Raw genomic sequence first — 15,000 nt, forward strand, 5'->3', positions numbered from 1 at the left:
GTGGAAAGTGGAGAGTGGTGGGGAATTAAGAAAGGCAGGGTGGGAAAGAGAGAGAGAGATGGAAAGTGGAGAGTGGTGGGGAATTAAGAAAGGCAGGGTGGGAAGGAGAGAGAGAGAGATGGAAAGTGGGGAGTGGTGGGGAATTAAGAAAGGCAGGATGGGAAAGAGAGAGAGAGAGAGATGGAAAGTGGAGAGTGGTGGGGAATTAAGAAAGGCAGGGTGGGAAAGGGAGAGAGAGAGATGGAAAGTGGGGAGTGGTGGGGAATTAAGAAAGGCAGGGTGGGAAGGAGAGAGAGAGAGATGGAAAGTGGAGAGTGGTGGGGAATTGAGAAAAAACAAGGTGGGAAAGGGAGAGAGAGAGATGGAAAGTGGAGAGTGGTGGGGAATTAAGAAAGGCAGGGTGGGAAGGAGAGAGAGAGAGAGATGGAAAGTGGGGAGTGGTGGGGAATTAAGAAAGGCAGGGTGGGAAGGAGAGAGAGAGATGGAAAGTGGAGAGTGGTGGGGAATTGAGAAAAAACAGGGTGGGAAAGGGAGAGAGAGAAAGAGAAACACAGATTGGAAGAAAGAGAGAGAGAGAGAGAGAGAGAGAGAGAGAGAGAGAGAGAGAGAGAGAGAGACAGAGACAGAGAGACAGAGGCAGAGAGACAGAAAGATACAAGAACAGAGACAGGGAATCATGAATCATTAAGTGAAGGCTTTATTTCAATTTCTCAAACCCTACACCTTTGAACGTGAGAGAAAAAAAACCCACAAAAAAACAAACATGAAGGAATACGTTGCCTTTCTTTCCGAACCTAATCATCCTTGGACCCATAGTTTTTCCTCCAGCATCATAAATGCAGAAAACAACAACAACAACAACATGAACATGACCAAAAGCATGAACTAAACATAATTATTTCCTTTTCTTCTATAGTGCCTCCTGACAAACTAGCAAAGCAGACCTATGAACAAGAAGAACAACAACAACATGACCAGAAGCACGAAATAAATACGGTTACTTCCAGTGCCTCTTGATAGACTGGCACAGCAGACCTGCGTGCACCTTCTTGCCGGCCTCATTCAGTCAACGTTCTGTGGTGATCATTTTCACCAATAAGGTGAAGTGGGTGAGAGCTGGAGACACCAGCCGGCAGATAAAGCCCCGAGATACCATCGCTTTAGCCCCTTTCCCATCATCAATCTTGCATTCCTCCCCCCTCCCCTCCTGGCCCCTCTGTCTGTCTGTCTGTCGGTTTCAGAGTCTAACCGGCATCCCTGTCTGTCTGTCTGTCTGTTGGTTTCAGAGTCTGTTTCCCCCTTCCCCTACCTACTCCTGACCCGTTTCTTTTTCTGTGCATCTGTCGGGTCTATGTCTTACTTTCTCCTGTCCTATTTATTTGTCTGTCTGTCTCTTATTGTGTGTGTGTGTGTGTGTGTGTGTGTGTGTGCGCGTGCGCGCGCATGCGTGCGCGTGAGAGAGAGCGCAAACAACATGTAAACCTGCATCTCTCACTGTCTGACTGACTGTCTGTCTGTCTCTCTCCACCCCACCCTTCTCTCTGTCTTATCTTCAGCAGCCCTTGCCCTCCCCTCTCACCCCCCCTCCAACCCTCCTTTCGCTCTCCCCACCACAGAACCCCCACCCCCATCCCAACAACCCCGTCGCCAGACGATCAAGATGTTAGGTCGAGGAGGGTGTGTCGGGTGGGGGCCGGGCGGGTTAAGGGCGGACAGACCGATATTTCAGGCATCTCCACCACCACCACCCTAAGCATGCTCCCCCTGTCTCTCTCTGTGCTGCCTTACTCTCTGCAATATCCAGCACTGTATCAGATAAGGTGACAGGCGGTCAGACAGTACATTGATAGCAAAAAGCCTGGGAAACAAAGCTTCTGACTATGTCTATCGGATTTTCTCCAGAGAACTAATACAGAGGTGGTGGTGATGCTGGTAATAGTAGTAGTAGTATAAGTAGTTGTAGCAGTGTACTGAGTATGAACCTTCGTCTGTCTTGATATCTTTCTTCGCAATGTATGGGGAGTGGTTCTTGTTATATTTCTTTGGACTAACTTAGCGTGCGCGCGCATATGTTTGTGTGTATGTACGCGTGTGTGTGTACGTGTGTGCGTATGTGCTCTCTCTCTCTCTCTCTCTCTCTCTCTCTCTCTCTCTCTCTCTCGCGCGCGCGCGTGTGTGTGTGTGTGCATACGCACTTTTCCGCGCCCGTATGCGCGTGCCTGAGTGCGTTGCGCGCGCACACGGATACGTGTGTCCCCTTGCAAGATTAATGAACCCCCAGAAACGTTCAGCATGCACCAAAATATCAGAGGCTAAATATAGAGGTCGTAACGATGTTACATGTTGTGTGGACTCGTGAAACACACACACACACAGACACAGACACAGACACACTACTATTTCGGGTGAGACGCTAACATTGTTTTTTTGTTTGAGCTTTTGGCGTGTCTGGAATATGCCACGCGTGCCACGGTCCTTGTATATGGCGGCCGTAGTTCAGGAGGAATAAAAAGAAAAACAAACAAACAACAACAACAAAAAACCACAACAAGATAGTCTCGCCACACTGTTACATCTCTTTTATTCTAAGACCCTGTATTCTGTATTTGCACTTTTATAACTGAACTGGTGTACTTCTTGTTTACTATGTTTCAAGTAGCCGCAATTACAACCAAATCAACTTGAATCGTGCGGGACAACTTAAAAAAACAAAAACAAACCCACAACAAACCACAGGAACGGAATCTGAGAAATGGCAGTCATTTAATCTCTCTCTCTCTCCCTCTCTCTCTCTTTCTCTCATGATTTAGTGTATGGAGAAACAGCCAGATATCCCATAGTTTTGACTTCCACTGTTAAATGTATTCAATATTGGCTGAAAATAACTCAGATGGAAGAGCACAGATTACCCCATAAAGCTTATAGAATGCTATTAGATTTAGATAATAGAGGCAAGAGAAATTGGGTGTCTAATGTGAGAATGAAACTTTGTGAGTATGGTTTTGGTTTCGTATGGTTGAACCAAAGTGTCGGAGATATCAGTAATTTTATTCATGTATTTCGTAGAACATTAATTGATTGTAGATGGCAAAATTGGAACTCTCATATTCAGAATAGCGACAGATTTGATTTGTATCGAATGTTTTGTCATATACCTTATAATATGCCAGTTTATTTGTCAATGAGACTTGATAGACATCTGAAATATACTTTGGCAAGGTTTAGATTAGGTGTTACTGAAATATGTACGCATTATTATCGATATCGAAAATCATGTGCCCAAAATTTGTTTTGTCCAATGTGTCAAGAATTTAAAGAAGATGAAGTTCACTTTGTGCTGTGTTGCCCAGTATTAAGAGATCTTAGAGAACAATTGATTCCACTTAAATACTGTCAACACCCTTGCTTGTTTAGACTTATCATGTTAATGTCATCAACAAATGAAAAGACTGTCAAGGAGTTCGCTCTATATCTGTATAAAGCACTCAAAAGGAGAAATGTATATGTTACATCATGAAGACTTTTGAATGTATGACTTTAGCATTTTACTGTATATCCCCCTTCAAAGGGGCTGTGGCCTATATGAATAAACCATCTCAATCTCAATCTCAATCTCCCTCTCTCTCTCTCTCTCTCTCTCTCTCTCTATATATATATATATATATATATATACAAATTTTCTCTCTTTTTTTTTTAATTTTTTTTTTTTAAATCGTATTTACAAATAACCGAAAAATCCTCGCTGCCACAAGTTTCGAAATGAATGCACACAGACTAACACATTGCATGAAACCAGACGATAACGAATCGACCGGAATCCTGAATCCTCCCACCTCTATCACCACCACCCCCCCCCCTCCCGCCCCCTCCTAGTGTCAGTGACATAAAGAAAGACGAAAGAAAGAAAACAACAACAACAACAGAAAACAGATCTGACGTAAGAATCAACACTTTTCGGCGTGTCATGCAGATAAACTGAGCGGCCTTCGTAAATATCTGGCCCACTGACACTGAGATACAAAGTGTCAAGGAGGTGAGAAAGAAGAAAAAGAAGAAGAAGAAGACGAAGAAGAAAACCCGGTAAACTGAACACTTAAGCTTTTTGATGCACCTGCGGCTGTGGTGACACTTGATCAGATAGGGATACACACGACGTGGAGCATTTAATAGGGGGAGGGTGGGGGGGGAGGGGGGGGGGAGAAGGACGGAGGTGGAGGGATGGGGGGTGGGGGTGGGGGGGCAACCGTGGGCAGAATCACAAACTTGTCCCTGGTATCAAACTTGTGTACTCGAAGCCAGAGTCAACGTTTACAAAATAAATGCGGCGCTTTGTGATGCCGATTAGCTTTGGCTGAACTAAGTGGGAGAATTAGCGTCACTTTCATAAACAATAACATCCGTTCTTTTTTGTTTTGTTTGTTTGTTTGTTTGTTTTTCGGCTTTCCTGAGTGGGAGAGATAGATTAGGGTTGGGTGAGAGAATGTAAGAGAAAAAAAATGAGAGAGAGAGAGATAGATAGATCGAGAGAGAGAGAGAGAGAGGAGAGAGAGAGAGCATTTTCCTTTTGGCTCTGCGTTCTTCATTCTATGGATGCACGTCATCAGAGGATGCTTCAGCAAACGGTTAAAGTGTACTCAGTCGCCAGGTTCACAGTTATGTTGTATTTATTATCTATATTACACACACACACACACACACATATATATATATATATATATATATATATATATATATATGTGTGTGTGTGTGTGTGTGTGTGTGTGTGTGTGTGTGTGTGTGTGTGTGTGTGAATCTGCATATATACATACTTTTAACGTAATACATCACAATACAATTCCAAGCGCACAGCTGAGGCTTGGGGCATCAGAGTACAAATATTGAAGGCTAAAGAAAAGACAGAAAACATAAAGTGATAAACACAATACCCTAGACGGATAACGATAAAACCGAAAAAAACAACCAAACCTTCAAAGAATGTTAGATAAAAAAAATGCAACAATGATGATGTTAGAAAAATGCAACAAGAACAAGAACAAATGCTACTACTACTACTGCTGCTGCTGCTATACTATTACTACTATTAATGATGATGATAATAATTCTAACAATATTAATAATAGGAATAATAAATAAATACATTACAGCAACGACAACAACGGCAACAACAACAATAGTAACAATAATCATAACAACAACGATAACAAGAAGAACAATAATAATAACAGAACAAAAACAACAATAACAAAAACAAAAACAACAAAAACAACAACAACAAAAACAATAATAATAATAAGATATACTACTACTCTTACTACTACTACTACTAACAACAACAAACAAACAACAACAACAAAAGCAAAGAAGCTGACGAAAGCACAACACCACACTGCATGCAGTCATCAGTTTCCGGTAACAAGACAGCGGATGGACGTGAGGAGGACGTGTATCCATCGGAACGGAATGAGCGCAGTTCTTTGATCTCGCGGCTTTTACACTGATTAGAACACACAGACGTTAATATAACGACGGCTCCCTTGATCCTCTGGGAGTACATTATAGCGAATATTATTGAAAGGAAGTGAAGACCAGAATCCTGGAATATAATGTGGGAAAAGCTCTCTTGGAAGTCTGGGCTACACACGCACACTCCTTCCAACACGCGCGCACTCTTAACTTTCACGCACTCATTATGTTTGGTGGTTCAACTGTGGTGTGTGTGTGTACGTGTGTGTGTGTGTGTGTGTGTGTGTGTGTGTGTGTGTGTGTGTGTGTGTGTGTGTGCGTGAGAGAGAGAGAGAGAGAGAGAGAGAGAGAGAGAGAGACAGACAGACAGACAGACAGATAGACACGGAGACAGACAGACGGAGAAATAAAGGGAGAAAGAGAGTTCCCGTAGAAAGTAAAACAAGGTTCAAAAGTGCTAGTCATGTTAAAATTGACAGTCTGCGTTTAGGCAGAAAAAAAATCTGATGGTGCATAACCATAGAAACAATGATTTGGCTTAATAGGTTCAAGCGTGGAGCTTGTCATGCATGTTTTCACACACACGCACACACGCACGCACGCACACACACACACACACACACACACACACACGCAAACCACTGACCAGCACGACTTACCTGGATCCCCAGGTGGTACGGCGGATGGAGATGCGCCCTTTCTCGTCGCCATCTTTGAGCGGCAGGCTATTTTTGTACCACGTGTAGCTCGGGATGGGGCTTCCGGTGATCTCGCAGCGCAGGCGCACTTGCTGTGTCCGGTACTTGGTGACATTGCGCATGGCGTAATCCAGCTGCACGTAACCTTGACCTGTTGACACAGGAAGGTGAAGGACAAATGAAAATACTGTTATGGGAATAAAGTTATAGGTTTGTTTCATTATGAATCCGACCTCAGCCCTGAGCAATCTGACCTTATGGGGCGTAAGCAAATAAGTCGATATGCTCAACTCTTAATCATTTTGAATCACAAGTAAAAAGCAGCTCGAATTATGCACTCAGGGAAAAATAAAAACAGGTCACTTGAGAAATGATGAAAAATAGATTGCAAACGGAGGACAAGAGTTTGTTATCTGATGGCAGATGGTTTCAGATCCAGTAAAAATGATGGTAAGTGCCGTGTTGTGCTCAAGAATATGACTGTGAAATGATGTTGTGATGTGTATACTTTTCATAAAAACAAAAACAAAACAACGACGACGACAAGAAGTGGTCTGCGTGTATATATTTCAGAACTAAGTTTATAAAAAGCTACTCTAGCAAGGTTTGACATTCATGACACACGGAGAGGAGAGGAGAGGAGAGGAGAGAGAGAGAGAGAGAGAGAGAGAGAGAGAGAGAGAGAGAGAGAGAGAGATTCATGTATGTATGCATACAATATACATAAATAAATATATATATATATATATATATATATATATATATATATATATATATATATATATATATATATATAAGCACGATGATGTAACGAAAGTGCGCATCAGAACTCAATGGAAACATTAATAAATATAACTTTGTCTTAACAACGACGCGAGTTATCTGCAAGGCTGTTTATTCATTTACTTGTTATCTATCTATTTATCAACTTATCAATTCATGTATAACCTTTTTATCCATTTTGATAGTTTTAGACTTCAATAAATCACAATCATGTTGAATGACAAAAAGTGTGCACGCACGTTATCATTCTATAATTATATGCAACTTGCACAACGACTGACCAATCCACTGTGGACTAGCACTATAAACCAGCCAATGAGAAAGGTGCTACACCACCGAATCGGGTTTATGCAGAGCTGTGGTCGGGAAAAAATATACCCCTTCTTCTTTTTCAAAACTCTGTTACGCTTTTGTCGTTATGATCACTACCGTCTGTTGCACTATGAGTAGTTTGTGTGTGTGTGTGTGTGTGTGTGTGTGTGTGTGTGTGTGTGTGTGTGTGTGTGTGTGTGTGTGACTCAACCGATTGCGTCATTTTGAGTCATTGTCTTTGTTTAACTGTGGCTCGGGGTATGGAGGTGGCACCGTATTGATCTGTGAGGAATAAAGTGGGAAAAAAAAGAAAGAAAAAGAAAAAAAAGTACGACATTTAGATGTTTTTGGTGAAAACGTCTGGGCGTCTGTGGATTGGTTGAGGATGGATGAATGGAGAGAGAGACAGAAAGACAGAGAGAGACAGAGACACACAGAGAGACAGAGACAGAGACACACAGAGAGACAGAGACAGACAGACAGAGTGATACAGCCAGAGACAGAGGCAGAGGGAGGGAGAGGTAGGAGGAAAACGGACACGCATAAAGATTACAATAATTACTCCCTGGCTAGAGTACAAACCAATTCAAACTGGTATCCGTTTAATTAAACACCTCCCCGCCCCCCCCCCCCCCACCCCCCCCCCCCCCCAAAAAAAAAAAAATTCAAGCCCAAAGTTCACGAAGTAAACACCAGGAAAAAAAAGCTCTGTACCGAAGTCTGACACTAAACACCATGTCATCTGCCATCATAAAAGATGAGATGCAAACAAAAAAAAAACCAAAAAAAACAAAACAACTCCGAATCGAACTGGAACACACACACACACGTACGTACACACACACACACGCACACACACACACACACACAGCACCAGGAAAATCCTCCTTCTCTTTGTTCAGGGGCAGGCCGCTCCAAAGCAGCGTTTAAATCGACAGAAACAAACATGTCAAAACCGTAACGCGTGTCATTTCAAATGAACGCTTCGCTGCGCTTCGGTGGTTCTCGGTATGTCCCGTATGTTCCGTCTGTCTGTTAGCCAGTCGAGTCCAAGGGTTTCCAGCAAAGCAAAGGTGCTTTTCTTCACGTCCTCAATAATACAGTGAAGCGTCGGTTCTTAAAAAAGGAAAATATAAACACAGAGCAGTGGAAAAGAGCAGCTGCTTGCAGTGCCAGACACAAAGATGAGGAAAGCTGCGTTGCATAAGCGATCATTGTTTGTTGAGCTTTAATTAAGAGTGTTCGTAAATATGTGGACTTATGTTGGATTGTATGTTAGCAGTGCTAAGTTTGCTAAGCTTTAAGATCGTTCCTAACTTTACGCTAGTTCGACAGACTTAAGAACACTTTTAACGCAAAAGCAAACTTAGCACTCATGCAAACCAGCCTTGGCGTGTAGTAAAGAAAACGTATCGCTGTTGAAATCGTTCATGACAATCCAACTGAGGCTCTGCCTGTGTGCTGGGTAAAACATGCGCCACTCTATTACCTTTATCCTGACGTTTCTCATCCACAGTTTTATAATCCAAATATAGCATTCAATGTCCACAATATTAGATTTTCAAACACACTCTATATTTACAATTTTATATTTCTGTCAAAAGGTTCAGTGTTGATTATCAATAAAGTAATCGGTTGTTGTTGTTTTTATTATTTTTTTATTTTTTTATTATAGTTACACAATTTCAACAAAGGAATAGGTATTTACAGTTTTACATTTCCAATCATGGATTTAATAGTAACAATTTTATATCTCCACCAAATGATTCGGTACTATAAACTTACCTTTCCAACCAAGGACCCGACTTGTACAGTGTGATACTTCGGAGAAAGAATATAACACTTGCAATTACATAATCATTTCCACAAATATTACACTCATGTTTCCAACGAAGGAATCAATATCTACTATATCATCATCTAAAATCTTATATTTCCAACGACGGATTCAATAATAGGATTAAAATTTCATAACTATTTTTACATTCATAACAAAGAATTCAGAACATACAATTGCACTTATTTCCCTGTAACAGATAAGGCTGAGTTAAGAAGTAAAGCCGGCGCCATTTACAGTCCACACAGCTTTGCGACGCCGTAGTCCGCAGAAAAGCAAACACCCGGCGGATACGGTCAGCCGGCGTCTGGGCGCCGAACTCGCAGTAAAAAATGCTGTGAGTTGGAATCAGATATACCCAACATAGAAACGTGACATTTTCGGTGCCCCCCTTTCCCTCCCCTCCTGCCCCCCCCCCCCACCCTGTTCCCCCCTCACCCTCGTCAGTCTTAATGTGGTGTGGTTCTGCTGGTGTAGGTGTAGTGTCAGATAGCTTCTCTTTCTCCCTCATTCCTGGGATGGATATCCCCGTCGGTCATATCACTACAGGTGGTGTGTCGTCATTAAATCTGAATGTAACTAACGCACACTGTCAGCCGTTTATTTCGTTTCGTAAACGTTCAGTCATATTATGACATCAGTTAAGTTGTTCATCTCGATTTTTATGAATGTTTCAAACCCGAATGCAACTGACACTGTCATCCGTTTTGTTTCGTATAGTAACCGTTCGGTCATATGACATAACTTTAGTTGTTCATCTCGATTTCTATAAAAATGTATTAAACCCGAATGTAACTAACACTTCAAGTCGTTTGTTTCGCTTAGTAAACGTTCGGTCATAAGACATCAGTTTAGTTGTCCATCTTGTGTGTGTGTGTGTGTGTGTTTTCTTTTTTAAATGTATATTTCTTTTAATATATTTTATTTCTTCTTCTTTTTTTTTAATACTCTGATTGCTGAAGTCGTGATCATTATCGAAATAAACAGGCACCATCTGCAGGCCCCTGTTTTCCAGTGCCATTGAAGGAAAAGGATTTCTCCTGCAGCTGATGCTGCTTCTCTCTTCGTCCAGGTCTTCCATTGGTGGCGGCCTCTGAGTGCATGTGGGCGTTTCTACGATCCAGATTTCACGTGCATTTTCTGGTCGCCTTTGTGCTCTGTCATTTAACAATATTTTCATTGACTCTCTCTCTGTCTGTCTCTGTCTCTCTCTCTCACAAACACACACACATACACACACACACACGCGCGCGCGCGCGCACAATAAAGTAACAAAAACGAAATTGTAATTTTTCAATGTCTGTCACGGTTCACGCCGGTGCACCACTTTTTTCTACCCAGTATTTTCCACGCAATTACGGGAGATGTGGGAGTTTCATGGTTGGGCGGATCGACCCCAGAGCGTCTGGCGAGTTGTCCCCCCACTTAACAATGGCAACGACTGTACACACTCCAGCCAGCAAGCTCCGTCTCCCCACGAAAGGCAAACTATCTGCTGCCTCCCTTAGCCTCCCCCCACCCTACCCCCAAAAAACCCCTCGCCGGCCTTTTTCTATTGATCATTCTTCTTTTAAATATTTTTCTTTCGGTAGGTGTGTTATTAAGATGGGATGGCGGTAAGCGGCACGAAGTTTCCGTTGGGAGGTTGTTGTTTTTTTTTGTTTTGTTTTTTCTTACCACGGTTCACAACATCAGTCTGTGACTGTGGTGCTTTTGTCACCGAGGTTCAGAGGAGTAATTATGAATCATGAAGGGGGAGGGCTGTTGATTTACTGGGTGGAGGTGGGTCCTGTTTCGGGGAAAGGCCGCCTGCTCCACCAACAAGGAAAACGACTGTTGTCTATACATGCCTCTGAAGCACAACAGAGGGAAAAGGGGGGTAGACAGAGCTTGATTTGAAAGCTGCACAGCGACTGAACATTGAATTGGGGGAAAATAAATATTTGCCTCGGTACGCTTGGAGGACGACGGCAAACAGTTCTTTGGGGGGTTTTTGGGTACGGATGATTTTTTTTTTTAATACAGGAAACCATTGACAGTAAACAGGCACTGAGAGGAGCAGTTGTTTGTGGCGTCTCTGAAAGACAGCACTTACCACTTCTTCTGATACAAGTGTGACCAAGCATTCCTCCTAGTCTCAGTTAGGTGGTGAAAATTGCTCTGTGTATACAGTACAGTTGGAATGATTGTTGCTTTTGTTCCCTTCACACCTGGGCACGTATGTGTGAATGGTTATTATTATCATTTTAGCATCATCATTATCATCATCATTATTATTACTATTATTATTATTATTATTATCATTATCATTATTATTTTGCATGGTGGAGAACGGCCGCGTTTGAAAACTATACTCTGCGTTCTGTAAAGAAATGATTTACAAGTAAAACAAATTTTCATAAACCCATGGAACAACTTTTCTTTTGATAGTGTATGTATTTTCAGTTATGTTTTCCCAGGTGCGGGCTTTTTGAAGGTTCCCGTCTTGGTACAAAGGCACACACATACACAGACACCCTCTTCTTTTTTCTTCTTTTAAAGTCCAAAAACATACGCCCCTTTTTTAAATGAGCAGTGAAATGGCCGTTAGTCTATTGTCAATACGTTCTGTGTCCAACACTTCACCCATACCCTGAAGCCTAGGAAGAGTCTTCAAGCAGTGGAGACCCAAATACTAATTTTCCCAAACCCCTTCTCTCTTACAAAGTTCGTAGTCTTTAGTTCAAAGACCATATATTTACATTCAGCCCCTTCTTTCCCGTGTCTGCCAACGCGTTTTCTGTCCTCCTTCACTGAGTACCTATCATTTGAAAGCGAGGGGCAATGGAAATAGTACAGTAGTTAATCGTAAGTCTTTTGTTCCTTGCAGTGTATGGATTTCCGCTGAATGAGTTTTACAGACATTATCTTTGTCTGCGAAGTGGATCGGAATTTATAAACGTAATGTCCACGAAATATATGAGGAATATTTGCAAGAGGGGAGGGAGGGGAGACTAAAGTAGTGTTCGCACGCACGCACTGACACATGCCAACACACAGCTTCAGTCATACACCCATGAATAAGGCCGACCATTCACTAAACGCCAATAATTTCAAAGCAAGAACCATATTATCCGTGTGTGTTTACTTTATATATATATATATATATATATATATATTTTTTTTTTTTTTTTTTTTTTTAATACTCGTGTTTTCCTGCTCCTTTCCCGTCCATCATCACCGATTTTTTTGAGCGTTTTCTGAAATTCATACGTACTTTAAAAACATAATAATAAAAGAAGGAATATTTAAGAGTTGCTATGGCTTAACATTTAAAAACATTTTTTTCTTCCTTTTTGTATTTGATTTTTGAGGCATGAGTAAAAAAACTGAATATGGATACAAGTTTACTATTAGACAAGAGAGAGAGAGAGAGAAAGAGAGAGAGACAGTGAGAGAGAGAGACAGAGGGAGAGAGAAACAGAGAGAGAGGGATATATATATATATATATATATATATATAGAGAGAGAGAGAGAGAGAGAGAGAAAGAGAGAGACAGAGAAAGAGAAAGAGAGAAACAGAGAGAGAACTCGAACTCGAAGTCGAACTCGAACTCGAATAGTTTAATCAGTATAGGCCATGGCCCCTTCTGAAGGGGGTACAGTATTTGTGAATAATTCACACACATTTTCTGAGTAACTCATTGAAACAGTAATATACTGACAGAAGACATTACAAAAGCAGCTACTTAAATCAGCTAAGCATAATGGTGCGTCTTTTAAAAGCTCTGTATAAATACATACACACATTCCTTACTATTGGTTCTCTTCGAGATGCCATAAGCAACGCAGTCCGGAACAGGGAAGGATCCTGATAATAGTTTTGTGGAATATACTTTATACGTAAATCACGATAAACCTGACAACAGAGCAGAAAATGAAAGAGAGAGAGAGAGAGAGAGAGAGAGAGAGAGAGAGAGAGAGAAAAAGAGAGAGAGAAAGAGAGAGAGAGAAAGAGAGAGAAACAGAGAGAGAAACAGAGAGAGAAATAGAGAGAGAGAGACAGAGAGAGAGAGAAAGAGAAACACAGAGAGAGAAACACACACACACACACACACACACACACACACACACACACAGAGAGAGAGAGAGAGAGAGAGAGAGAAACAGAGAGAGGGAGAGAGAGAAACATGGTGGGGCATGGAGCGCGGAGTGCAGTGACCGAGTTTGTTGTTGTTGAACCTTTGATCTTTTTTTATATTTTTTTTTTATCAAAGTCCTGTATCAAATGAAGAAAATGTCACTTGTCACATATTTGTACATTATCTAAAAAAAATCTTTAAAAAAAAAGAAAAAAAATCACACAAACAAGACACAAAACAACCAAGCAGTACAACTGACAATGAGTCCCCTTTCTTACAATACGCTACAGAATAATCATGATAAAAAAATGTCTGTCTCTTCGCGAATGCGCGCACGCGTGTACATCTGTGCGGGAAGAGTTGTGTAGTAACGAGTGCATGAGTGCATTCATGTGTGTGTGTGTGTGTGTGTGTGTGTGTGTGTGTGTGTGTGTGTGTGTGTGCGCGCGCGCGCGCCTACGCATGAGTGTAGGCGCATCCATGCGAGACAGTGAGTGAGAGACAGACAGACAGACAGGCAGACAGACAGACAGAATGACAGACACAACATACAAAGAGACAGACAGACAGACAGACAGACAGACAGAACGGGTAAGGAGAAGCATACAGTAAGAAATGTAAGATACGGTTTTACTGTCACAATACGCATTTGTCACATCGACAACAACCACACACAGTCCACGCACTCACGGAGACAGACAGAATCAAATCTGTGGACAGCTTAATTCACGGTAATGCAGAAAGATACTAGTGCCGGGTGGCTCTTTTCGAGAGTCTCAGCGGACACACCGAAAAAAGGTTTCCACCCAGACCATTTGTTTCCATGGCTACCCACACAACGGCGTCAGAAATCTGCTATATGGCATAAAGACGGTGGTTGTGCCATGTGAAAAAAGCAACATCTTTCCTCCACCTTTATGGAATGATATCTGTTCAGTCTGTGAATAATAATACAAGGGGTACAGTTCTATCTTTAACCCGTCCATGCAGTATCCGCAGAGGCTTTTTATTCATTCATCAATTCATAATTGTATGTATTTATGTATGTATTCACCTGTTTACTTGATTATTCATGCATGTATCTATTCATTTAACTTGTTTGCTAATTTATCTACTATTGTATCTATTTATCGGCTTATTTATCCATTGACGACTTTTGTGCCTTGGACTTTCTGCATCTGTCAGCAAGACAAAACTGTTCTCCTCATCCCTCTCTCTCAAAAAGAACAAATCGTCTGTCATATATCAACACGCCGCACGCACTCACGCACATGTTCACAAACGAATGAGAAGAAGAAGAAGAAGAAGAAGAAGAAGAAGAAGAAAGAAAAAAAGAAAGAAAGAAGAAGGAGGAGGAGGAGGAGGAGGAGGAGGAGAAGAAGAAGAAGAAGAAGAAGAAGAAGAAGAAGAAGAAGAAGAAGAAGAAGAAGAAAATCAATAATGCCAACAATAAAAAAAAAAAGAAAAAGAAAAAAAAGAAGCTTCCATATATATCCGAAATATTGCACTATGTAGTTGTGGACTACATGTGTGCCACGCCAAGTCATGAAGTGCGTAATATCTTTAAGAAAACAGAGAAAAGAAAAAGAAAAGAAAAGAAAAAGTAAAGACAACAACCACCACAACAGAAAAAACAACACTGCCTTTCCACATCTTCTCTTCCCGTGCTCGTTCATGCTGCAACTGTCAATCTGATTTCGCCCTGCCATCGTCCTGAACAGCACTTATAACACATTTACACTCTCGGCCATTTTTCCTTCATTCAGTTATGTACCCCCCCCACCCC

At 41.6% G+C, this 15,000-nt stretch overlaps 1 protein-coding gene across 1 annotated transcript in view; it reads right to left on the reverse strand.

Moving 5' to 3' along the window:
• The window catches only part of LOC143295295 (inactive tyrosine-protein kinase transmembrane receptor ROR1-like), a 210,547-nt gene that overhangs the window by 86,080 nt on the left and 109,467 nt on the right, over positions 1 to 15,000 (reverse strand). Inside the window, exon 3 of the mRNA XM_076606916.1 lies at positions 6,123 to 6,312. Within this exon, the coding sequence (XP_076463031.1) occupies positions 6,123 to 6,312 (190 nt within the window). The remainder of the gene's footprint in view (positions 1 to 6,122; positions 6,313 to 15,000) is intronic.

The sequence above is a fragment of the Babylonia areolata genome, chromosome 20 (assembly GCF_041734735.1).
Source record: "Babylonia areolata isolate BAREFJ2019XMU chromosome 20, ASM4173473v1, whole genome shotgun sequence".
Taxonomy (NCBI): Eukaryota; Metazoa; Mollusca; class Gastropoda; order Neogastropoda; family Buccinidae; genus Babylonia; species Babylonia areolata.